The 26,570-nt window shown below is 37.7% G+C and overlaps 1 protein-coding gene across 3 annotated transcripts; it reads left to right on the top strand.

Annotated features, from left to right (window-relative positions):
• Positions 1-1,666: 1,666 nt before the first annotated feature.
• On the top strand, positions 1,667-25,901 carry LOC145778531 (UTP--glucose-1-phosphate uridylyltransferase-like). Of its 3 annotated transcripts, none has more exons than XM_082590033.1 (12): positions 1,667-1,944; positions 15,165-15,373; positions 17,204-17,311; positions 17,591-17,776; positions 18,876-19,009; positions 20,563-20,762; positions 21,093-21,184; positions 21,627-21,824; positions 22,561-22,639; positions 22,955-23,121; positions 23,401-23,505; positions 23,916-25,901. In XM_082590033.1, the coding sequence occupies exons 1-12, from the start codon at positions 1,740-1,742 to the stop codon at positions 24,021-24,023; spliced, it is 1,791 nt and encodes a 596-aa protein (XP_082446159.1). In that variant the 5' UTR covers positions 1,667-1,739; the 3' UTR covers positions 24,024-25,901. The 3 variants fall into 3 exon arrangements, with proteins under 3 accessions (XP_082446159.1, XP_082446167.1, XP_082446176.1); XM_082590041.1 differs by lacking the exon at positions 1,667-1,944 and adding an exon at positions 5,349-5,417; XM_082590050.1 differs by lacking the exon at positions 1,667-1,944 and adding an exon at positions 12,509-12,576.
• The last annotated feature ends 669 nt before the right edge of the window (positions 25,902-26,570 follow it).

A 26,570-nucleotide genomic window follows, 5' to 3' on the forward strand; every position in this document is an offset into this window, starting at 1 on the left:
CATTGGAGTTGGACTTTAAGTTGTGATGAATGGATAATAACTTTGGTTTTACTATTTTTGTGGAAAGGGGATTTTGATACTCTGTTCGTTGTCCAGGGGAGCGCTATTAAAAAAAAAGTTTGGGAAACACTGATGTAGATTAACCATAGGTCTAGGTTGCTAATGTAGGCTATACAGAACCAAATTCAACAAATTAAAATTGGATTTGGGTAGAAGGTTTGGTTTTAAATTAAAGTTAGCCTACCATTTCAAAAAAAAAATTCAGACACGAACACAGACACATTTTAATAATTTCTTTTGTGAAAATTTGTATAGCCTAGTGTGGTATAGCTTTCAGCAGACTAGAAGATCGAAAATCTATCAGAAGCGTCCTCACCTTCCCTTAGGTATATTCTATAGTGTTTTTACGGCACATTTCACATAGCCAACTGAAATTTATCAATTTTATTGTTAATTAGGCTAACTATGCTATTTTAGTGAGCTGTGTTTACTCCGGAATATTGAATTTAGATTGTCACTTCTTTCCCAGACACAAAAAACTTTTTAGTCTACTTCAGGGGTTCCCAACCTTTTTTACACCGTGGCCCCCTTTGAAAATTTTGAAAAATCAATGGCCCTCCTATTTTTTTCAACCTTTTGAAAAATTAAGAAACGTCATTTTAATTAAAAAACTTGTTTATACAGTAACCGGTAGTTAGAATGTACTAGTATCTTCAGGGGCGCCGGAACGACTTTTGACTGGGGAGGGGCAAGATTATAAAAAGGGTACTTTTATTGCTGAAAGGCCATTTTTTAAAGTTTCAAGATAAAATAAGTTATAGCTATAATGCTCATCTATCAGCTCATTATCGAGTAATGATACAAGTGTCCGTTATACAAAGAACAGTGGCACAGAAGGGCATCAAACTATGCTACAATGATGTAACCTACTGTGATACGGAATTTTGTTAAGGCAATTTTTTTAAGGCAAAAATGAAAGATTACCGTATATTTAGGCTAAAATCGAATGGCAGAAATATTGCAAAATGTGCAGTAGCTTACATGACCTTAAAAGGGCATCACTATGATCCCCCTGCCCCCCTATCCACAGAAAATTTGAGGGCAAGGGGGGCATCTGCTCCCCGCGCCCCTGAGTATCTTTATTAAATTTTAAGTTATTTCTTTTGTTATATAACTTACTATATATAGTGTTGAAATGGGCTTAGAGATGATGCATTAAAAAATTATTATTTCTCAAGTTTTTCAATGGCTCCCTTGAAAAAGGCTCATGGCCCACTAGGGAGCCATGGCCCCCAGGTTGGGAAACCCTGGTCTACTTCCTTAATCTACTTTTGAAACAAGCTTAGCCTACAAGCTACTGATTCAAGCAAGCAAAATCAAAACAAGAATATTCAAAAAATTCAGTTTGTTTTGATTTTATTTCAAAGTCTTTTTCTTGTTAAAATAAAATTGTTTCATTTTAAACAATCTTTCACAGTTACGATGTAAAAACGTTGAGTCGTAGACAAATCAATGTTGTGTAGAGAGTGCCATTGAAACCTGAATAAGTGTTATTTTTCACCTTTTCACTTTCAGGTATGTTGACTATCACACTAGGTCAACGGTTTAAGTTCTTCAGAAACGCCAGAACAAACTTCTTAAAATAGTTTTACTATCCATCATCAAACATTAGCTTAGAAAAAAGACTTTTGCTTCAAACAAGAGACACCTAACTACCGACTCAACTTAAACATCGCAAGATGTCGAAAGCAAATGTGGACAATTTGAGGACGAACCTAGAAAAAGCTTTGCAATTTACTACCACCGACCCTTTCGATGAGGTTGTTGAACCTCGACAGAATCGTAGCAACAGCCTCGGAACAAACCGATCTTCATCTCCCGAAATTCTATCACCTGTCTCGGAATTTGAAAGCCCTAAAGAGTCTCCGTTGAAAGATGTACAAGGTAACAATAATAAGTTGTTTCGTTTTTGTTGATTTATATATTTTGCATTATTGCTGTTCGTATTTAAAACATGGTTGGTTTGAATACCCTTTTTTTAGTTTGCGCAACGCTAGCTTGTGTAGGCTGCTGCTTCACAAAATACCCTTCTGTTCCATTTTAGTAAATCAGTCCGAATTCACAATGAACTTGAACGACATAGGCTACTTTTTCACCACCGATTGTTTGCTTGTACAGCAGTGCGCAAGGGATTTTCAATCTTTGCTACATGCTCTGTCAATAGCTGTTGGCTTGTCTTGGCCTATCATATGCCCAGTAGACTATCACACTGTGCAAGTTATATCCAATGCAATGAGTACACTACAGCTCGGGAAAAGCAAAACTTTCGATAGAAAGTAAACATTATCAAGATCCGGAGAAGCAACGTTTTAAAAACGAGTTCCTGGGGCTCGTTCAATAAAGTTTTGACAAACTTTAAAGAAAAAAAGTTGAAAACGATTGTGCCTCTCGTTTTTTCCTTTATGAATGGGATGGCTAAAGTAAACTACACATTTCCATGGCTACCTCTAAAATATGGATCACTAAAAAATACGTTCAGAAAGTAATTTCAAACATTCTTATATTTGAATGCCTTTTTATTCAAATTATAATCTTGAAGAGGCTTATGGCAAGAAGTTTCTGAGCACACCTTAAATTTCAACCAATTACAGGCCTCTACGAAAGAACAATGACGTTGTGGCAGCAAGAAAAACTGGTTTTTTAAGGTTCAAAGTCAGAGGCAAGTGTACGAGGTCATTTAGATTGCAGCAACTTCATCAGTCACAATAAACACAGTTTGCACACACAATAGTTAGTTTAATTTTCGAAAATTGGATAACGCATAAGATTTCCAAGTTAGACGATTTTCAATTAAAGCGAGTTGTTTTTACCGTACAGGCTACTAATGCATCACAGATTGGTGAAAACCATACAAGCATTTTTTTTATTTCAACAGCAAAACATGAATTCAATTTTGTTCAAACTCATGAAAATAATAGCCTACTCTGCTTCTTTAAAAAATATAGGCAGAGCCGTTAAAAGGCTAATCTAGGCCGGCACCAATGACATTCTCGAGTCCTAAAAACAGGACACCTCCAAAAATTCTTACGGCAACAGTTAGTAGGCTAATGTTTTCTTTCACTTTCATGGCCTCTGGAAAAATTTTGGGTCCTTAACATCATCCCGACAGGGTCCAAAGGTACCCCCGAACCCCTTTCAACGCTGCTATATATAAACCTATAGGCTATAGACCTTGTTGGCTAACAAAAACGGGAGAACCTGGTAAAATGTAGTTCAAACATGGCGTGCACATGAAACAGGAAAAAAAGTTCGTAGGCTAATAATAAATGCTTGTAATAGTTTTAGTTTTTTCATGTAATTTTATTGAGGTTGTTCTGTCTCTAACGGCTTGTGGGCTATTTGCAAGCAGAAATGGCCTACTACAAAAAAAAAACTAAAAAAAATGCGCTGCTTTACCAGTTTGGTCATCTTCAACAAAAATAATTGAACATGTCTTGTGCCTCTGGGCGATTGCCAATTTAAGCAAGCGGAGCAACCTACAGGGTCAGAGATACTTATGATCGGTTTTGCTAAGCTTGCTAAGTTTGCAGCATTTTGTGATTACAATAAGTTTAAATTAATGTAAAAATTATTTTTTACCATTTTTAAAGAGAATATAAAACATGTGAAGATCATGCGCAAGAGCCTGACCACAGGGTTAACAAAATCAGAATACCAGAAACACCGGATTGACAACATTAAGCACAAAGAAAGCTTTAGTAGGCCTACAACAAAAGACGACAGGCATTTGGTGATAAATCAGCTTATAGCTACAGCGTTGCAACGTGGCGGTGAAGAAATTAGACTAAAAGTAGGCTATATTTAGCAAGAGAAAAAAGCGCAGATTTAACTCAATTAACATAATTGTTGCTAAATTAATTTTATGTTTGTTGTTTCTGACAAGAGCAAAGCTTTATTTTTGAGCTTTTTTGAATAAACCTTTTTACAAGGAACTGAATTGATTCGAAATGACGTGAATGTCGAGAAATGTCATGTTTAACGAAATGAAATTAGTTTTCAAGAAGGCTATGTTTGTTTCAAATATCAAAAGTAGAGGTAGAAAAAGTCCATCCTGACCATAATTTCGTAAACCTATCTGACGCAACCACTTTCAAAAAATTTCTAAACATTTTGTTTCGTTTTGATAAAATGCTTGTCTTCGTTTCAAATTTAGTTTTTAGTAAAGAATTTTTTCTATTTCATTTCGAGCCGATCTGTTCAACAATAACATTAATTTAAAATGTGCTTATGATTTGCTGCATAGGTAATCGAAAAGAAAAATAGGTAGGCCCATGGCTACCTAGATACAGGGCCTGATTTGTCACATTTTGCAGAAATTTCCAGATGTTGCCAACTTTTGGTGATTGTTTGAATGATTTTTCTAAAAATTATATTTTTACGCCTTTTTTACTGTTTTTTCCAAATGACACAATAGGTTTTAACATAATCAGATGTTGAAAAATAAAGACAATTTGATGTCAAAAATTTTAGTCAGACTGTTAATTTTTCAATAACAGTCTGATTGAGCGTTTTACAACTCACTTTTTCTCATTTGTTACTGCTTCCACAAGGCAACAAAAAGCTTTTTATATCCTAAAGAGGCCGTAAAAAGTAAAAAAAAGTTCAGAAAATGTCAAACACTCGGTAATCAAAATCTGGAGCGGTAGCGGTAATCAAAGCAGCAGCGGTAATCAAAATCTGCAAAATTGTGATAAATCAGGTCGCATCTTCAGGTGGCCATGGTAGGCCCAAGGTCGTTCAAAGAATACTTTGGGCCCGGCATAAGCTACCAATGAGCTTAAGCTACCAATGTTACAACAGGCGGAATATGATACCGATGAAAATGCCGAGTCGCAAATCAAAACACTTATAAAAAAGCACTAGACTATATCCAAAAAATACAAGGTGGTTTTTTCAAACTCCGAACCCATTAGAAAGATTTCGGCCCCATGCCGGGCCCGGGTCGTAAAGTACCCTCTAGACTTCAATGTTAACGCTACTGGGTAAGCCTACCTGTGACACCCACAAATACGTCGGTTCGACACCTATCAAGAGCACTTGGCTGTATTTTGGGGAGCTTTTCAATGACGTGCTTGAAGGATTGGCTTCCCTACACTTGATTTGTGTGCACACAATTATCTAAACTTTAACTACCTAGATAAGGTTTCAGGGATGTTGGATTTTCCCACTTACAGGCTATTTGGTTTGTGGCGTACGCATGTTTATGCAGTTTGTTGATGAAACCCACTCAAATAAATAATTCAATGTGGAATAAGATTTAACAACATTAATTTTTGAAAGGTGATAAATATTTTGTTTTGTTTTTTTTTGTGTGAAAAAGGGTAGGTGTTTGTTTAAAGTCAAGACAAAAATGTTAGGTGAGTAAAATTCATAGTTTGGTGTAACTCTATCGACCTATTTAGCCTACCTATTTTACGATATCTCTCTTGACTTGATTTTAGCATTCCATATGCTAGGTAGGCTTAGTTTCAATATGGAATAATTGACAAGAAGTGTTTCCAGCGTTATGTTCGGAAGAACTCTGTCAAAACCCAGTTATGTTGTAGCAGCCTAACCTTGAACAATTATGATGGTATTGTAACCAAGTTTGTTTTTGATAAAATCCCAGCTCAGCTGCCATTGAATTTATTGTAGCCTAATTGTATTCAACATACAGTAGCCTATTGTATTCAAGTCGTATTGCGTTCTTGAGCAAATTGTACGTATTGTGAGAGATGCTATCCGTTTGATGTGACAAACCAATTTTAATTCTTGGTTTGGAGAGCTTGGACAAAAGCGTTAATTGCCTAGGTCCTAAATTTAAAACGTGATTTTTAGCCTGATAGGCTATGTCTAATTTTGATGCAAACATCTTTCAACATATTCTTCCAACAATCTGTTGCTTTAGAATTATTTATTTGGAATATGGAATAGTTGGGAAACTATTCAACAATGTTGGGAAACTATTCCATAGCAACTTAGCATATTGACTACACGATGTTAACCCAATTAATGCACACTAAAAAATGTGACTGCTTTTCTTGGTAGAGCTTCGGTAGAGAGTTTGTCTTGTTGAACCATAGGCCTAAGCATACGAAACCGAGCAATTTGATCAAGTTTAACATATTCAAGCTTTTTTACATTTACAGAATCACAAAACTACCCAACAAATTAGGCTAAATACCTTCTTGGTAGGCTATCTTTGAATCAACTTGAATATTTTGTTTCCAGCTTTTTTATGGTTTTTATAATAGGCTATGCGTCACCGTCTCATTCGTTTCAGAGTTCTTGTTTCAGTGTTTGTTTCAGATTGTTTTTTCGATCGGATTTACGGAGACTTGAGGCCAATGTGCGCTCCGAGGCCCAAGGCCATGAGAGGGGGGTACGGAGGGTACTGCGTACCATTGAGGGCCCAGGCCTGTGTTTGTTGGGGGGCCCGAAATTGTGGTTTTATAGTTTACGCGCAAAAATGTGTGGTTGAAACCATCCTAAACGACTGATTTCAAGCATAAAAGTTGTTATTCTTCAGTCCTGGAGGCCCGTAATCTAGCAAAAGGGCCCAGAAAGGTCATCGAGTTCTTTGCGAGCAAATTAGGGGCCCAAAGTGGTAATTTAATGCTTTACATGCAAAAATGTACGTGCAAAAAGCACCCTAAATCAAATCATAAATTTAGTTATTCTCCTGTCCTGGTGGGGAGGAGCATAGTGTAGCAACAGCAGGTTTGAGAAAAGCCCGGGTGTTGTTTTTTTTTTTGTTTTTTAAACACTATTTAACAAAGGTAGTTTCACTCTTATTTCACTTCAAAATGAATTTCGGAGTTAGAGCAGGAGCCGGAGAATACTTTCGGAGCAGGACCGGAGCCGGAGTCAAAAAAGTGACTTCTCTCGTTCACTTCTGCTAGTGCTGGGCAATGTGGGCATGTGGTGAATGCAAGGGTTAATGAAGAAAGGTTAGAATTGGTCAGATGATTAACTTGATTATTTTTTAACAAGATGTTATGTTTGAGCCTTGGTAGAGAGCTTGGCTTGTTCCAGATACATAAGCTTATATAACTCAGTAACGTTAACGGATTTAACATTAAACAGAAAAAAAACAAGAAAAAAATACTAAATCCAACGTTTTCGACACCACATAGTGTTCTCTTCAGAAATAATTATAAGCTACATCTAAGAGAAATAAAAAAATGAGTTTAAAAATTTTACATTAAAGATGTAGCCTACAATAAGCGAAATCTCTCAACAGCACCATCAACAACTTGACACACGAATTTAATACAGGATACAAAAATTGGCGAGGGACAGATCACATGATATGCCCAATACAAAATAATAGTTTTATTGCAGCCTGATATTCTTATTGCGCACAGATTTCCAATTTTGCAGTAAAATGTTGTGTGGTGTGCAGTGGCGTACGCAGGATTTTCTCAAGGGGTGGGCCATTAAGAGTAGCGTAGCCAGGAATTTTGAAAGGGGGGGGGCTTTGACGACTGGCGGGCGAAGCCCGACGGAGTTTTCGCTTAAGACGACACCCAGCGGCGGGGGGTCTGGGGGGCCTCCCCCAGAAAATTTTGAAAAATTACTTTGAATTTGGTGCATTCTGAGAGCATTTTCAACAAAAATGTGGGTATGAATATTCCTGTAAAATGGTGCTGTCAGGTGGCATAGCAAAAGAATAAGATCATGTTTTCTTCTGCATTTCTCGGAAATAAAGCTGTCTCTATGTTTTCTTGTTGTTAATTCCTGGCTGAGATGTTTGAATGTTTGGTATTGGCAAAACTCGCTCTTCTAATGCAGTTTTGTTTAAAATTAGGCAAGTTTTTTTTAGACTGAAAGCATCATTCCCAAGCATAAAGAGACTGAAAGCATCATTCCCAATATCGTGACGTCACACGCGTGCCAAAGTGGGGTTGTAACCCTCCCCCCCCCCCTTGGCTACGCCACTGACCATTGATATCCCAGACGTCTTCATGATATCCCAGTATGGTTTTAGTTTAGACTTTATCCATTTCTCTCTCACTAATCACTATAATAGGCTTACAGAACACTATTCTACATTGGCATACCTGGGGTGGGGTAGGTGGATTGGGCCATGTATTTCGTATTGGCTTCGTCTATAAAACAACATTGTTACAATGATTGCTTTGACAGAGCAATGCAAAACATATCAAATGCCTTAATCTACGTCGTTAACTACTAAACCATTTTTAAGGGGGGGGGGGGGGGGGCATGGCCCAATGGCCCCCCTGCGTACGCCACTGGTGGTGTGCAATACGTCTAAGCAAACATCACACTTTTTGCCCAAGACAAAGGGGGCCCGGAGTGAGAGGGGGGCTCTTCGTACCGTATAGTGAAATTTCTCTCAGAGGCCCTGCCGAGGCCCACATCATGCTCACAGATCACTTTGTATTAGCCTGATATAGACCTGGTCCTGTAATTTCATCTAGCTTAGGGTACATCCTTTGTTGGCTACATAGCCATGCTTAAAGCGCTGGTTGGTAGGAATGGAAGCCCATAGCATTCGAAAAGATATCCGTTCAGTTCTGATCGAGAGCACGAGATTATGATTCCCACCCAAACCATGATTACAACTAAGATTAAAAAAAGAGAGAAAGCAAGAATAAAAAAACTTTTATTCGTCTGTTGTGAGAATAGCAAGTTAAGCAACCTATAATGGTAGCCTACATATGTAAACAGTAGCCTACGAATCAAGTAGCACTATAAAAAAATAAATTCTACTTACAAAAAAATAGCCTCAGAAGCACCGAAAGACTATAGCCTATCAGTCATCTTGTCCAATGCTTCTCAAAGTGGGAGTCGCGTAACGAACTTCGGGGTCGCAGACAGTGGGCTATACAAATTTTACACAAAGTACTCAGGGGTGCATTCCTAAAATTTTTTTTGGAGGGGCTCTAACACTTAGCTGTGTTGTTATAGACAATGTATGTATAAGTAATCGGTGTAGGTTAGCCAACAATGTTTACCTTTTTTAAAAGGAAACACTGTTCAGTATGTTTTTACTTCTGAACATCATGTCGAAAAACAACCCATGCTAAAACATATAGCTTGAAGTACAGAAAAAGGTAGAAGCAACAAAACGTGGTTGAATCCGATATAAAATTATAAGTTTGAAATTTGGCTTGGTTGCTACACTGCAATCTCCTTTGCTTTTTTTTTACTGCGTAGGCCTACACTTGAAACTCGATTTGCATGAGCTAATGCCAATCTCTTAACTCAATTGTAAACTTATTTGTATGAGCCAATCCTAAGCACACTTGCAAAAACATTGACTGCAATAGGAAAGTGAGGAAATGCAATTCTTGAAATGAGCGCTTGTGGTTGCAGATTTGCTATATAAGAACCATTAAGCTGCCAAAGTGACAGTTACACGAAAATCTCATTTAGTTATTAACGAACACTCTAAAAAACTCCAATTACAGCAAAAGCATATTCCAAGTTGGTGCAAACGAGATTACACAAAACAAATAGCCTGTCTGCCAGGTCTTTGGTTTTATGGGCTAAGTTAAAAGCACCACGACAGTCCTTGATTTTAGCCAGCAAACAGTTTTTGCAGAGATCTGAGTTCATTCAATGTGGGCAGCTTAGAATGCTTAACTTGAATATCCACAGCCGACCGATGAGTCTGCAACCACTTCTGAGTTGCCACAGTGTCATTCCATAAATGAGGAGGTGGTCCATTGATGCGGATGAACAACAATGCTGAAACAAGTGATATGGTCAGCCGGGATCGTAGCGGTGTGATGACCAAGTTCATTTGTGAAAATCCACGTTCGGCTTCAGCAGAACTTCTAACTTAGCAATCATGTTTAGTATTACGTTCTTGAGCAATTTTATCGTATCTGGTATATGACAAGGATTGTCAACATACAATCGAAAATCGGAGTGATATCATGAAATCTCTCCTCTATTTTTCGTAATCTCTGCTCCCCTTCTTGCTATGGAACTTCGACTGCAGCAGGCCATAACTCTGGTACAATAATTTCCAAGCTCTTTACAGAATTTTCATTGTTGGTGTCCACCATCCTGCTTCCAATGTTGTCAACCAAAGCTTGAATAAACCGATTTCGATCAAAAGAAGGGTAGGTAGTCTCTACGTCGAGCTTTGAACTGGTCCAATGTTGTGCCTTTAAAAGAGTAGTTTTTTGTACTTCCGGGACTCAAGTTAACAACTTCATCAAACGAATACTTTCCTTCTTGAATAGCTTTTATTATTCGAAGTAGAGAATTAACAGCCATTTGACATGACGATTAGCTACTAAGAAGTTGATATTCCCACTTCCCAGTCTGGAGAGTTTCTGACAAAAGTGATAATTGGCGATTGCTATCAACTTATGTTCGTGTTTTTTTGCAGTTCTGTGGTGAGAAAAGCTGTTAAAGTGTTACTTATACAGTCGAAAAGTTGTTGTTCAGCCAGAAAAGCTGAAAAATGGAAGCTTGAATGAGCCCCCCTACATCAAGCCTTTTCGTATTTCGGGGGGCTGAGCCCCCCCAGGAATGCAACCCTGAAAGTACTGCATATTTAACACTTCTGTGCAAGATGCTGTGAAAGTCATTAACTCTATTAAGAGTCGACCACTCAAACCTTCCTCAAAACTATAGCTTTGTTACCATTACCAATATTGTACAAGCTTTGCGAGGTCTGCTGTGTTTGCTAGGTTTGCTACATTTAAAGACGCCCGTCCATCAATATGAATAAAATAGCACCATAGAAATCTAGATACCACAACAGATCGGAAGCAGCGAAAGACTATATCAGTCATCGAATGCCGAGTTTAAGTTTTGTTATAAAAAATGTCCATTCACATCAATGAAGCATTTTCCGTCATAAATTATTGTTAGCCATCTGGCAACATTGCAAACTTGCTGGCAGGGTAACGCCTAGAACATTACACAACTAAGGCGAAAGAGCCATGTCCATTGAGTCCTGTCTTTGTCATGAGTTACCAAGGGGGGTGGGGGGGACTTACATACCAGTCCCAGGTATACAAGTTCTCTCATTTTCGCAAACCATCATTTTTTCCCGATTAGCTTTTTTTTTCAATTTCTCTTTCGCCTGAGTTGTGTGATGTTCTAGGTTTTTCCTGCAGCAGCGTGCAAAAAGCGAAAGCAGAGAGTAGACCCAATCGCCGCACAGAGTCACATTCCAGCAAGAAACAAGCAATCAATGTTTTATTTGTCAGTAACAGGAACATAGGTACATGTTTGAAATATGCAATATACACAGTACAAAAGTTACACAAGTTCCCATACCGACAGGGAGACAACGAGACGACCATACGGTCTACTAGTCAATTGCCACCCTACGGAAATTACGATTTTGCCATTTAAAATAAGCTTACAAGAGAAAAAATAATAATTGAAACGTTCCCGCGCTTCAAGAACAGCATATGCACAAAAAAAACAAAAAACATATTGATGATAACATAGGCCAAAACACAAAATTCCATGAAGCAAGCAGAGAATAATCAAGCTTCCGAAGAAACTGACAAGTTAGTTTCCATAACATATCACTTACGATGCACTGTAGCTTCGTAAAATTAACGTTTTGATCTCTTTTTTGAAACAATGAAATGATAAGTTTTTTAGCCTACTTGGAACCTCTGACCAGAGCATTGGTCCCAATACCTGCATGGACTTCTTGCCAAGTTGTTTTCCTTTTAATGGTCAAGCAGAGTTGCCAGATTGGCGGTTTTCCAGAAAAATTTATCTTTTTAACTTCGACTAGCGTGTTATTTTTTGGGTTTTTTTTGAGTGTGTTATTTGTCAAATATTAATGTTGAATTTTCATTCATAAAAATTTCTGCTGTGTTTGCCATGTTTAATTTTTATTTGATTTCGCGTGAAACACTGCGCTCTCCTTTGTGCATAGAGGTAGGTAGCCTACTTAAACATCAAAAAGTCTTGTAAGACAAATAAATCATTGAAGCAATCGAAAGTTACAGTAACAGCATTTCAACTAATTAGAAGTTGCAAGGAAAACAGAAAAAAGGCAAAATATTTATGATATAAAGTAAGTTAAGTCAACGCTTCGTCGTCCACCGCTTGGCGTAGTTAAGGGAATGGTAGGAAATCTAACATCCCATGTGGGGGCACCTTGACTTAGATAACCGCATGTTTTTTTCGGTGCCTCCATGGTGTAGTTTCCATTTAAAAAAGTTATTTGTTATATCTCCTAATGTAGGCTATACATTGAAAATGAATGTGGAGCTATGCCGAAATAAACTTGATTGATTGATTGGTAGTAATTTCGATGACGTGTTTTCGATTCTCACCCAAACCGTAGGCCTAAGTCTTTTTTTGTAATTATCTAACAAAGCTCAGAGTAGGATTGGCTGAATGTTACAAGGGTCACAATTGGACAGTAGTCACTTAAACATATGTGCTGATTGTTTGGCGATGTCATTGGTTTTACAGGGAATTGTCATGTTGTGGCTGCCTTGCGGAGGAGTAGGCTAAAGGTAAATGTCAGTGTTATGCATCAGTAGCCTAGTCAAAGTCAATCTCTCAGACCACAGTTGGGTGAGTTCACTGGACACTGGTTCTTCGATATCGAGCTATAGAAGTCCACAAACAACATTCAAAGCTTGCAAGTTGCAACTTGCAAGTTATTTAACAAAGTTTGTTTCAAATATTTTATCATAGCCTATATAGCCTACGCTTCCTAATTGGATCATCAGTTAAATCATAAGAAGGTTTAATGAAAAAAATTTCATAACAAAGTTTTGTTTTGCAATATGGTCTTATTGTTCATATTTTTTGCAGACTGCAAGAGGATTATGAATTTAATCAATGAAAAATTTACATAGCCTACGTTTTTGATACGTGTTTTTCTAAATTTTAAAATCCTTCTGAAGTGTTGCGACTTGCGAACATGCCATATTTTAAACTGAAGTTTCAGTATCAAGCAAGATATAACATTCACGCTTTGTCACCTCTACATTTTTCTAGACCTCTGCTATGTTTGGCATTTATTGTTTTCCTTTTAATGGTCAAAAATAGAAACTAACTGAACCTTCACCAAGATTGTTGAAATGATGAGACATGTTGGATGGTGTGACATTTGAAAGCAAAAACAAAAACTTTCCTTTTTGCAAAAAATATAGATAAATGTGCCAGAACTGAATAATCATATGAATGAAACCTATTTTGGAAGCGTTTTAGTTATTTTAAGTGTGCATAAACTTCACTCTTTTTTTTGATTGTCGCAAAATTATGGCACGTTTTGGGCTGGTTTGAAACCTGTTTTTGGCTGGAAAATGTTTTACGGTCTGGCAACTCTGGTACCAAGTCAGCAAAAAATTATGGCACGTTTTGGGCTGGTTTGAAACCTGTTTTTGGCTGGAAAATGTTTTACGGTCTGGCAACTCTGGTACCAAGTCAGCAAAAAGGTTGTATGGCAACTAGCAAGCGGTAGCCACTTTAACAAGTCGAAATTCTGCCACTGAAATTGATTAGAATGTAACAGCCAACCAATCAGAACATGTTATAAGAGGCTACCGTCCAATTGTGATCCTTCTCGCACTCATCCAGAGAGTTAATGCTTGTTTTGAACTTTATTTGGTAATTACAGAAGAAAAAGAGAAATAGCAGTAGTGGGAATCGAACCCGCGTCAATGAAATGACTACTTTCTAGCCCTAACCCTAACCTCTAAGCCAACCAGCTGACAAAAAATCCATCACTTAATTTGCTTTCTATGATCTTCTTTTCGGCATTTTTTTTACGTCACTTAAACCGTAGCTTGTGATTGGTTGGCGGTTTCATTCTAATCAATTTCAGTGGCAGAATTTCGACTTGTTAAAGTGGCTACCCTAGCAAGCAGGGTGACCAATTTGGCTTTTTTGAAGCCAGATTTTGAGAATCTGGCTGTTTTTCAACTCCCTTGGCTTATTTTTTTTAAATAAAAAAAGCCAGAAAAATTAGGCTTTTTCTGGCTTTTTTTCATGTTTCATCGATTTTTAGTCAACTTAATAAAAAGCCAACATAATTTTGGCTTTTTTTGGCTTAATTTTATCTTTCCCGTTTTTTTTAGAAAAAAAATTCAGTCAGCGTCAATCGGAGCAGTAATTTCTAACTTATATTTGGTTGTAGTGTCCGACCGAATGTCGTTTTGAAGCCGAAACGAGAAAATTTTCTAGTTGCTTGTCTTTTCATTAAGTATGTTTCTGCGTTGTCGCTGAAGTCAAAGTTCGGTGGAACACTATTTGGTTGTGCAATTTTTATATGTGTATGTTTAATGAATACTAATTGGCTTTTTCTTGGCTGTTTCAGCTATTTTATACTGGCTTTTTCAGCTATTTTCTTCTGGCTTTTTTTAGGCTTTTTTTGTGACTAGGTCTGGCTTTTTTTGGTGAAGACAGGTTGGCAACCCTTCTAGCAAGCAGCATTCACTCACCACCAGCCAGACGCGGATGCGGTGGTGGCGTAGTCGCCAACTCCTGTCTGCGTGGGTGCGCTGCGCAAGTGTAACTCGAGAGTGTGGTAGCTCTTTAATATTGTCATCAGTCTATTCTGCGTTAGAAAGCAGGAAGTTGTTGCTTTTTTTTTCAATAAAAATTAGGTTTAGATCCAGCAAACTATTTATATTGTTTTGAGAAACAAATTTAGAAGAATAAGCTGCATTTGTTAAGTTTATGCTTACATGGAAAGGCATAGCCTAGTCTATATTAATTTTTATAGCTTGTTGCACCACATTAAAAAGTAATCGACTTTCAATATTAGTGTAGGTTAGACAGTTTTTTAAGGTAAACTAAATTTTCAAAACTCTCAGAATTGTTTTCACTCAGTGCTCTACTTTTCCTTTTTAGATTCATTTTTGAATTATGTTGTTGTGAGCCAGCCATATAGAGGCTTCATATTACAAGCTTATATAAACAAATTTAATTTATTAAAATTGATATATTTTTTATCACACTTACAGAATCTTATAAAAGCTAAATTTAACCAGAAGTCCCTCACATGTGCTCCTGCTTTTCGTTGACTGTAAATCTCTCACATTAATAAATCCAAGGTCGTACAGTACGATTACATTGCGACCAAGATACCAGTGTGAAATAGGATTAATTTTTATCTTTTTAAGTGGTTACATTTTAATATCACCGTTCTTCAGGTATAGCTCGTCAACCATCAACCAGCTACGTAGACTGGGAACTTTTAATTTCTGATCCAGAGGTTCCAACTAATCAGGCAAGAGGTGCTGCAATGCAACGCACTCAGAGTATAATGGAATTTCAACAACTCATGAAAAATGATGCCACATCTGCATTAAGGCTAGAACTTGACAAGCTGAGTAATACTGCTTTGATGGAAGTACGAGATGTAAGTCATTGCTTACATTGCAACTGTTGTAGTTTAAAATCATGTTATACTCTTGTCCTTCTTTCTGTTCAAAGTTAGTTTGCTTTTATTGTTAGATAACTGTGAGTTTTAAGGAGTAAACTGCAAAAAAATGCTTTCAAAAAGCATTTTAAATTCAACTACTGGTGCTCTGCAATATTGTTTTCAGAATATATGATAATAAATGTAGGATATAAAATCTAAAGTTAATTTGAGTTTACTCCATTTTCTCATTTAAAAGTGTGTGGGAATGCTTTGTCCTTACCGGTACATTCCCACTAAGCTTCCACTATAAATAAACAAATAACTAAACTTACACTAAGCTTCCATCAAATTTGGTATATGATGGTGGACGTATATGACATTTCATAAAGGCGATCAAAATAAGCTACAACTTTAAATATTGTTAAAGTGTTTGTGGCAGTGAACATAGCTTCACACTTGCAAATATGTATTATATATACCGTATTTATCCGTGTATAAGTTGCATTCAGGGGTCGATCTTAACTTTTTTTTTCACTAGCCCACCGGACTAGTTGCTCCCCGTTTTCACTAGCCCGCACGATTTTTCACTAGTCCGACCAGTTTACTGGCTTTTCACTTGTCTGATGACGTATTAAGATAAGTGTTTTGGCTTAGACTGAAACTAACTAAAGTAAAGGCTTTCAGATTTCAGTACGCACAAGAGAGCAACAATACGCACAAAAACACTTGCTCGTACTACAGACACAAACAATGCAATTTTAAAGCATAGAAAATAAATGTGGCATGCGGTGTGCTTAATATTTGTTTATGTTGTAATATTACATTATGTACATCTGTAGTACAAGATGACACGCCACTCGCCAGGGTGGTACAATACATAATATTCGTTCACTATCAAAAGAAGTGGACTATTGGATGAATTGCGTTTGGTTAGGCCTCTACCGTCAGACCTGTCTGGCTTATTGGGTCAGCATAACTCTTTAGGTCATGGAGGCACACGAGCTCTTCAACTACGACAAGGTAGCAATCCAAAAAGGGGAAAAAACGAAAAAAAGTAGTCACGGGCTCAGTTGACCGACTTTGCAGCCTTCTTCGTGCAATTTCGCCTCTGGCAAGCAAATTTTTGCAGTATTTCAGAGTGACGTCGCCAATCGCCATTTTGTAAACCAAAACTTTTCACCGGCAAATATTTTCACTAGCCAATCGGACTAGTACTGCAACATTTCAACTAGTCCGCGCAAATTTCACTAGCCATTGGCTAGCGGACTAGCGTTAAGATCGAACCCTGGCATTTGTGTATAAGTCGCACCCCAAAATTTGGCTCAAATTTTTTTTAGCAAATTTTATTGAAAAACAACAATCAAAATTTTAAAAGCCTTTAAACTCATTTTCATCTTCACTGATGCCAAATAGTTTGTCCCTTTGTTGAAATTCACATGCATGCTGTATAGTGGGCATGTTAATGCGATGCTCGCAATCCTTGCACACAAAATACAAACGCTTAATAGCAGCGCTAACGCGCGATCTGTAGCATTCGTTTGTCAAAAGTTCTGAACCTTGTGTATAAGTCGCACCCTCGTGTATAAGTCGCACCCTAACCTTTTAGGGCAAGATTTGGTGCAAAATTTTGCGACTTATACACGGATAAATACAGTAGTTTTAAAAGTTAAGACGTTACTTCAAACTACATCTTGTCATAGCACTTTGAACTGCTTTCATCATTTTGATATACTTCCATAAAGTATAAGTCGTCTTCAGCACATTCAAGACACTTGGTATATGCTTCTTTGCAACATATTTTTAACATGTTTTATTTTTACAAAACAGCAAACTCGACAAGATTTCAACAACTTTGAAAATTTGTTCAAAACATTCTTACGCAAAGCTGGCCCCTCTGTAGTTTGGAATAAAATAAAGCCGCCACCTAAAGGATACGTAAGTACATGTTGCTAAGTTATCGTAAAAATATCTTCCTGAAATAATGCGTGAAGTAAAAGATCATGTATTAAGCTAAGTTTTGTCTGAATAAAACATATATAGTATTAATATCTCTTAGTTTTAAGTCTTACTTAAAGTGCAGTCATTCATATTATAAACAAACATTAGTTCCTGAATTAATTATCCATGGCCATTGGCCAGTGCATAACATCTTGAAGTTTCTTATTTGTTTGATTTACTTTGTTAATTTACTTTATTGAGTCTTTGAAATTACAGATTAGATCCTATGCAGAAATATCTGCAGAACCTCCGAGATGTTCGGAGAAGGAACTTCTTAGTAAGTTGGTTGTTGTCAAGCTCAATGGAGGTTTAGGGACAAGTATGGGCTGTACTGGACCAAAAAGTTTGATATCTGTCAGAAGTGGACTTACGTTTCTTGATTTGACAGTGCAGCAAATCGAGGTAAGTTGTGGTATTGGACTTTTGTTTCAGTTCTTGTTTAACAGCATTGATCAATTTTTCCACTGGTGTATAGCCTACTGCATATGACAAAACTGTTAATATGTGTGAATAAGGTTTGCTTTTAGAAATGGGTAAAATCAGTTTTGCTTGTGTTATTAATCATTTACTTGATAAGAAAGTTTGTTAAAGGCTGTTTCAACCTAAACTAATTCACTTGCAAAAAAATGTATATAATATTTTTTGTGATAGTAGATTGATAGTTTTTTCAAGTTTATGAGCTATTCAATTATCTTTGTACAACAATTGTTAATTTAGTTCAGACAATAATCGTACATTTACAATCCAGCAGTGGATGGTGTCATTGCAAAAACAAAATGGCATGTAAATTGTAAAATGTTGGAGATGTAAATTAAACTGTTGAGGTGATTATATTTTATACAAAGTACCCTGTTGCAACTAAGTAAATTTCTCAATGTCTTTTGAGCGCTGTTACCAGCGGAATGGCCCGATTCGGTGAGTCCGATTCGGTGAGTCCGATCCCTTAACGGGGGATTTTTTCAATTTTTTTTTTTAATTATCGGGTACCGTGTCCTAATTATCATTGCCGTTTTAGGGTTAGGGGTTAGGAGTTAGGGTTAGAGGTTAGGAACTCACCGAATCAGACTCACCGAATCGGACTCAGCGAATAGTAGCAGACCCGTTACCAGGAGCATAGCCACTGGTTAGACAGAAAACCACTTTAAAACCTTGTCAACAAAATGTAGAACTAGACCCCTGTTTGCTCAATTTTGGGTCAGATATACACAGATATGGCTGCGTTTTCTTTCGTGGCTCAAATATGAAGTTATTTATACCACTGGCAATAACATTGATTTCGTTGCATAATTGCCCAGTCAGTAAAATTTGCCTTTTTTTGTATTGTATCAATGTTGACAGACATAGAAACGATGCAAAAACGAAAACTTTTTACAGCTCATTACTAACGAGCTGACAGATGCATTCAACCCAGCATTTCCTTTTCTATGCTGCATTTAACTATCAGAAAAGTGACCAAAAATTGTGTAGCCGTCAATGCACCTTATTGCAAATACAATTTTAGTCTTTGAACAAACAATATGACGTTGACGTTCCCTTGGTGCTGATGAATTCGTTCAACACTCACGATGATACGAACATGATTTTAAGAAAATACGCTTCCTGCCAAGTTCAGATTCATACATTCAACCAAAACAGGTAAGTTCCCTTTTGCAACCATGTCCAACGTCCTTCTTGCTATTAACATTTAGCTTATGGTAGTTTGAAGTATTGTAGTTTTATCCATGATTGCCGGTAACTTTATGTCAGTTCAGCAACGCCTTGTGTTATTGTAAAGCGACTTAATGTTTTAGTAGAGACAACGGCTTACGTGGTGATATTAAGGAAAATAATTAATGGAGATAAAACACAACATTTACCTTTACAAAGTATGTTGCTTGGTGCCTCGCACCATCGTTTAGCCTGGATGTTTAACATTTTTGAAGGTCACAATACGGCTACTATCATTGACCTTAGGTCAAGCCACTTTCAAAATTTATGCTTTCAAGGATTGTGTAGCCTTTGCCTACGGAGTGAACCGTATTTGTGAGACAAACAAATGTGGTTGTTCGATAGTATTTGCTTCTTTTATACATCGATTCAACGTCTGCAGATGTACAAGAAACTAGTTATGCTTGTGTCTGACCATTGGTTACCGGTAGGTTGTTCTAGAATGCAGCCGTGTTTACGGCGTGGTCTACGTGACTTGTCAGTCTATACTTGTTGGAGACCAATGCGCTAGTACGTACTTGATTCTACTGCAAATCTCTTGAAGGAAGTAGCATATCGCTGCAACAAAGGTTTTGCTGACATGATTAATTCAGAGGATCAAAGTTTTAAGCAGCAATTGCAACCCTATATTTCATCAATGACTGTTCAGTTTTCTTTTGGATGCAATTTTATGCTATCCAGGTTTTTGTGAAATATGAGGCTACAAGGAATTGACAGATTATAATTTATCTATTTTGTTGCAACGTCCACTCATTACGTCAGTGTGCTTGAACAGCCGATCGTTAGACAATATTGAATAGATGTTGGAGAATTGACGTTGCTAGGTTTCACTGATTTATTGAACAAACTGTGTTCAAATAAAACCTGAATTAACATTTAATCTATATTTCAACACTATCATATAAAATGAAACATTTAAAATCGAAAGTCTTGTGGCGGTGTGACAAATGTTTAGCCAAAATACTTACTGTTTGTAAATGTCGTTGATGCAGCTTACCCAAGACTTTTCGTTATGCTGTTAATTAGTAAAAGAATGCCTTAATATTAACCAGTACTATACTTTTGTTCTCAATATATGTTTTACCATCATGAAGCAATTTCGATTTTATTTAGTGTATACTTGTACTGTATAATATAAAGAAACGAGACACCAACCAAAGGCCGTGTGGAAAATTTCCACTGCCGGTAGAGATCATCAGTTGTGTTCACTATTTATCAGCTCTACAGATTGATATGCAAGACTGCTTTCGGATTTCTTACTATTCAAGCCTTTCTGTTAAAGGAGCTTGGTTTTGCCGTTTACAGCTAGCACGCGACTGAATCGAAGATCGACTTCCTGCTTTCCAACTCACTACACATAAGCCTGCAAGCGTTTAAATTACGTCGAATGTAAAGATGGCCATACGTTTGCGCTTAACAACGGATCGTTGAATAATGTTTTCAATATTTAGCCTAAAACTTATGTCGCTTGTGCTTAACAGATATCCAAGAATCAACAAGGAATCCCTCCTTCCAATAGCCCAGTCATGTGACGACCCCCTGGAGTCTTGGTACCCTCCTGGTCACGGGGATGTCTATGAATGCTTCAGCAAATCTGGGCTTCTCTCTAAGTTTGTCAATGAAGGGCGCGATTTTATGTTTGTATCAAACATCGATAACCTGGGAGCCACAGTCGATCTCCGTATCCTTTGTTTAGTTTTTTTTCATTGTTTATTAAAGACACTTGCTTTGCATCGGTGAATTTACGGGTCAGCCTGACGTAAGCTAGGCTTGTTGTTGTGTGTACATTTTATTTATCTCGTAATGTGAAGCTGTGTTGATGCGACGATTAGAAGTTTCGCAGCTGCTTGGAAACTTTCAAGCTAAAGACGACTGTTTGATAACAAAACATTGCAAGTTCAACAAAGTTTTGTTTCGTTAAAAACTTGGTTAAAGTTCATTGAATCGGCCAGTGGCTAGCTTTCTGGAAGTAATCTATCATGGGCCTTTTTCTTAACCTGACTCTACCAAGACATACTAAACATGCTTGTCAATCCTATGGACAAAACGAAGCCCTGTGACTTTGTGATGGAAGTTACGGACAAGACACGAGCTGACGTGAAGGTAGAGTCGAAACAAAAGTTTGCTCTTCAGTTTTTGATTTTATTTGTATATATAATTATATATATTAGATCTTTAACCATTTTCAAAATTAGGAGATTGCTAGATGATCGTTTTCTGTGTTGGATTCCCCCCGATACATCAGAAAAAAAAGGTAGGATGATCTCTACCTAGATGGTTGCTTCCTTGGTGCTGGCGTGCTCGTGGCAGACAGCAAATAAAACAAAAATTATCAAGTTTTCAACTAGATGAATTAACTCGGCTGCCAAGAACACTTGGGAGCCGAGCACGATGCCGTAAAAGCTCGCAAGATTTATGAGCTCAGCATCTAGTCCGCATCGCCTATACTAATCTACTATGCATACCACGATGACAAATTGTGTCAGATAAGCCTGTTTGGGAACCTGTACGCTAACCTAACTAATGTCATTGTCAACTTTGCCAGGGCGGGACTCTAATCGAGTACGAGAACAAACTCCGCTTGTTGGAGATCGCTCAGGTGCCGAAGGAACACGTGGACGAATTCAAGAGTGTTTCTAAATTTAAAATCTTCAACACTAACAATCTTTGGATGAACATGTCGGCCGTTCAACGCCTCGTGGATTCGGAAAACATGGAAATGGAAGTCATAGTGAACAACAAGGTGCGTTGCTTCTATGCAAGTCATTTTTCATAAGACCAGCACAAGATTTATGAATTTTTATTGAATTTGGGGTCCCACGAATTACCCATAAGCACCATAATTCGACGCTACTTATGGGTAATTCGACGCGACTTGTGGTGCTTATGGGTAATTCGTGGGACTGTGGATTTTGTCCTTGCTAACTTTCAAAGAATCTATCAGATTATGGTTTCCAGTATAGTGTTTCAACACGGAGTCGACTTTTGGTCTTTTGTAGACGGAAAACACCTTTTTTCGATTTGTTTTCGATGAAATACTCTTTGTCTTGGTACATTTTGTTGACCAAGTAGTCTATGTTCTCTTCATATGGTTTTTATTTTGTTTAAAAAACAAGAATGCCAGATTGCCCTTTCACTTCAAAATTCAAATACTGTATTATGCCTTTGTGGCGCATAACGTCAAAACTATTGAGCTAGTTGAAAACTGTACCTTTCTGCATCATTGGTTTGAAATGGAATTTAAGCTGAATGGCCATATAATTTACTAGTAATAATGTATCCCAGACCGCAAATCAGTCGTTGTTTACGTCGTAAAAAACTAATGTAATTGTAAAAAACCCGCCTACACTCTAATGTAAAAATCGACTGATTTTCTTTTTGGGATGTAAACCGTTTAATTAACTTTGCGTCTTTCCAAGTCAAACCAACCAAGCGTTGTATAATCATTTATAATGTATATCTTATTCCTTCTATCACAGAGGCTTTCAAACGGGACAAACGTGTTACAGCTTGAGACTGCGAGTGGAGCTGGCATCAAGAATTTCAACAATGCAATCGGTTAGTGTAGCTTCACTTTGCCTGGCGTGGTGGAAAGCTTAGTTAAAATATGTCTGTGTTACCAAGTGAAGTGCTAGACTTTTCTTTTGCTAAACTTTTCCTCTAGTAGGTTACTTAAAATTTCAGTATGCAGCAGTTTTTTTTTCTCTAATACTGTGGATTAGAAGCACAGGTTTTTTTAAACCCAACTGCTAAACAAAAAAGCATCTTTAAGTTTTTACAAGAAGCCTTCTACAGTATAATACAGTAGTTACAACAGTTTTCTTTTTCTGTAGGTGTTTCTAAACAAGGTGAACAAACTCAATTACTTTCCAGGCATCAACGTGCCGCGCAGCCGTTTCCTTCCTGTCAAGAAGACCTCTGACCTCCTGCTTGTGATGAGCAACTTGTACGAGTTGTTGCACGGTACAATGAGAATGAGTTCCATGCGACAATTCCCCACCACACCTCTGGTCAAATTAGGCGATGAACACTTTTCCAAGGTATATATAACCAATTATGTGAGCATTCAGCGGCCTTCGTGCTATTACGGAATTAAAATCTTTCACTGACATTTTATGCTTATTCGGTTAGTCATCTAACACTCTGTCGAGTAAGCCTTGGCACAGACTTATTTTGTCAGTTATGCTGCTGATAGTGGTTTTAGCAGATTAGTTTGACCGTGTGGCGTTGGTCGCCTAGTGATCAAACGTTAATGATTGTTGGCGCAATGTCAAGTTTTCAATTGTTATGTCACAACTTGACCATTTCCACTTCGACAGGTTCACAAGTTTTTGAGTCGTTTTGCCACCATTCCTGACATGCTGGAGCTTGATCATCTAACCGTCAGTGGTGACGTCACTTTTGGAAAAGATGTTACTTTGAAGGTAAAAAATTGTTATCCTGTGTGTTTAACGCGATGAAGTTAACCGCGCGTGGCATTTGGTGGAGGTTAATGAATATTAAGAAAACAGGTTAATAACTATGAACGTGAATATTTAAAGTCTGATCTTATCTCGTATTGGAAATGTGGGGATTTTAGACTTTACGAATGCTTTCACATAAAAGGATAAAGATTAAATATTCAGGTTTACTTTTATTCGTAAGACAAATAATTAAAATTTGTAGTCACACAAACTTCACCCCTCTACACCCTCGGTAGCCGACTTCGTTTCGCAATGGCACACGCTACTACTCATGTTCCGTTGCTACTTGGTTCGATAGCACTGTGCTGGAGCGTTCGTCATTTCATTCAGTCCAATCATTTGACATGCTAAACCACTCGCTTGCCTTCCAGGGCACGGTGATAATCATCGCCAATCATGGCGAACGGATCGACATCCCGTCCGGTGCTTTCCTCGAGAACAAAATCGTGTCTGGCAACCTTCGTATTCTCGACCACTGATGCTTGACCGTGCCATTCCACGTCTGGTGCAAATTGACATTCATTACACTGCATGTGCTGTCTTACCGTTGTGCTTTAGAACGATAAACTTTGCTTGGCGTACATTACGTCCACGATTTTTAGAACATACAATATAGACTGTATGTATACCGTGTATAGATTATACTTATAGACATACAGGTGCTTTTTAAAGTGGTCGTGTTTTCCGGAGCAGCTCACCATCTTTTGCTGCAAATTTTCGTTTTAGTATTTTTGATTACTACTATGCCATTCGTTTTTGACTTTCTCCAAGCGAATTTATTTTGTCTTAGTGGTGTTTAACACTTTGTGCAGTGCTTTCCGATTTAGTCTATACAGATACAAATTTTATTTACGTACCGTGCCGTATGTGAAAGCTTAACAACGTTTGTCCAAATAGTATACGATTGTTTATCCAAGTTCCTGTTTAATTTCCAAGACTACATCAATTTTGTGAGTTCTGGTTTAGTCAGAAAGTTTTGTCTGACACAAGAATTGCTGGGTATTTAAATAATATTTTCATTACTCTCTTTTTGTGACGTGTTTCTCCGATCTGTATAACGCAATACGACAGTTCTGACACCCCCAACACGTCATGTGATGTTTGGCAGCTTCCCATAAAAAATATTGTAGTCCGAAAGCTGTCTCTATGCTGGCACTCGGAAGCCTTTTGTTCCTGAAGTTTTAATCTACTTTTGACTCGACAGGTATATGCTTGGTGCAATCAATCCCAAAAGTTTGATCCTCACTTCCACATGTATTTTCCAACTTGTGCATAGTATATGTCATCATGGTTGCGCTATCAATCAAATCTATTGCCAAATGTTTTGCGAAACGAGTGTGCGCCTATTGCAGGGGTTCTTAACCGGGGGTAAATTTACCCCCTGGGGGTAAATTTCACCTACCGAGGGGGTAAATTTACTGAATCATAAATTAAGACTTTCAGACAAAATTAGATCTGTGGAGTAGAAGAGTTCAAAAAGAAATTTACGCAAATTTTCCAGCATTTGATGATTGGAAAGTCAGTAGAAGTCGCAACGAGATTTTTGACCTCGAAGTCGAAATATGCCAGCACTTTGACGGTTACTTCGAAGGTGAAAGTTTTAACAGTAGGTTACTGCTCTTTGGATAACTCATCCCTTCGAAGCCAAGTTAGAAAGTATTGCTGACGATGATCTTTGCGAAGATGAATTGATTGATCTTCAATATTCAACAACGCTTTGTTCCAAATTCTTATCGTGCAATTGGTGACTTTTCCAAGTTTTGGTGTGGATTAGTTGGTTGATGGTTTATCAATTGGTTGATAATGATAGTCGAAGAGTTTCCTACGCCCACTAAGCGTGCATTTGAAGTTATTATACCTTTTCCAACTACTTATCTGTGTGAAGCAGGGTTCTCTTCATTGTTGGCTATTAAACCAAAACATCGATCTCGCCTAGTTCCCAAAGACGACATGCGAGTAGCTCTTTCAACGACTGTTCCAAGACATTATTTTTCACAGGACCCCGTCAAGAACAATCGTGTCTTCGGCAAATAAACAGCTTGTTTTTGATATTTGCCAAGGTAAATTCACCAAAAAAAGAATGTTTTGCATTTCTTCGCATGGTTGACTGGACACGATGACATCACAAGGGGCCACCAAAACGGTCGGGGTAAATTTTACTTTTTTCATTCGGCAAGGGGTAAACGAGACAAAAAAGGTTAAGAACCCCTGAGTCCTATTGTATGTGATGCACTTCTGAAGCATATATCCATGTTGTAAAATTTTCTATGGCTAGTGTTGTGATCTATCATAGTGTAATTAACGAAAGCATGGTTGATTTCAATAACAATTGAAAATTAAAAATGGCTGTCATGCGATCCGTCCTGAGTGATTGTCTGTGTAAGTAATTAAAAATTGAGCTGAGAATTTAGCTTTAAGTGCTTGATTTCGTTGGCAGGTTCGTGAGCTTCAGTTTTGACTCGCTGATAATGGTCACCGATCAAACAGTTTCATGTTTTTCATGAAGTCCTGGTGTGCAAATGGAGTTCTCCATCAGCTATGCTTCGTTACAGCATGCAGTTGGCTTCCTTGCTTTGTTTTACACAACGAATATTTCACTGCTTGATTTTTTCATCTTTGCAACCACAGTGCCGAGTATTGCGTTGGCACATAGCGTCTGCTGACACTCCGTAGTAGAAAGGACTAAATATAGAGCAATAACTTGCCTAGTTGAGCAGCGTTTTATAAGAGCGAAGAGGCTGCGTGGATGAAGCGGTGCGCGCGGTGAGTGGTTGGTCAAACTCTTCAATAAAGTTCATGTGAACCGACGCCCACATAAGAAAATTGTGTGGACCACTTTCCAATGCAGAAAATAGCTCAACCCTCAGTGAAAATGTCACAAGGTTACCGTAGTTTACAAATCGAACTGGTGTGACATTGGCCCAAAATCACTCCAACCTAACTGTGTTATGCAGTAGCCTGCTTGCCACTACTTTCAGCATTTTTTGCAATTTACAAATCGAACTGGTGTGACATTGGCCCAAAAT

Source organism: Aplidium turbinatum, chromosome 1, assembly GCF_918807975.1.
Source record: "Aplidium turbinatum chromosome 1, kaAplTurb1.1, whole genome shotgun sequence".
NCBI lineage: Eukaryota > Metazoa > Chordata > Ascidiacea > Aplousobranchia > Polyclinidae > Aplidium > Aplidium turbinatum.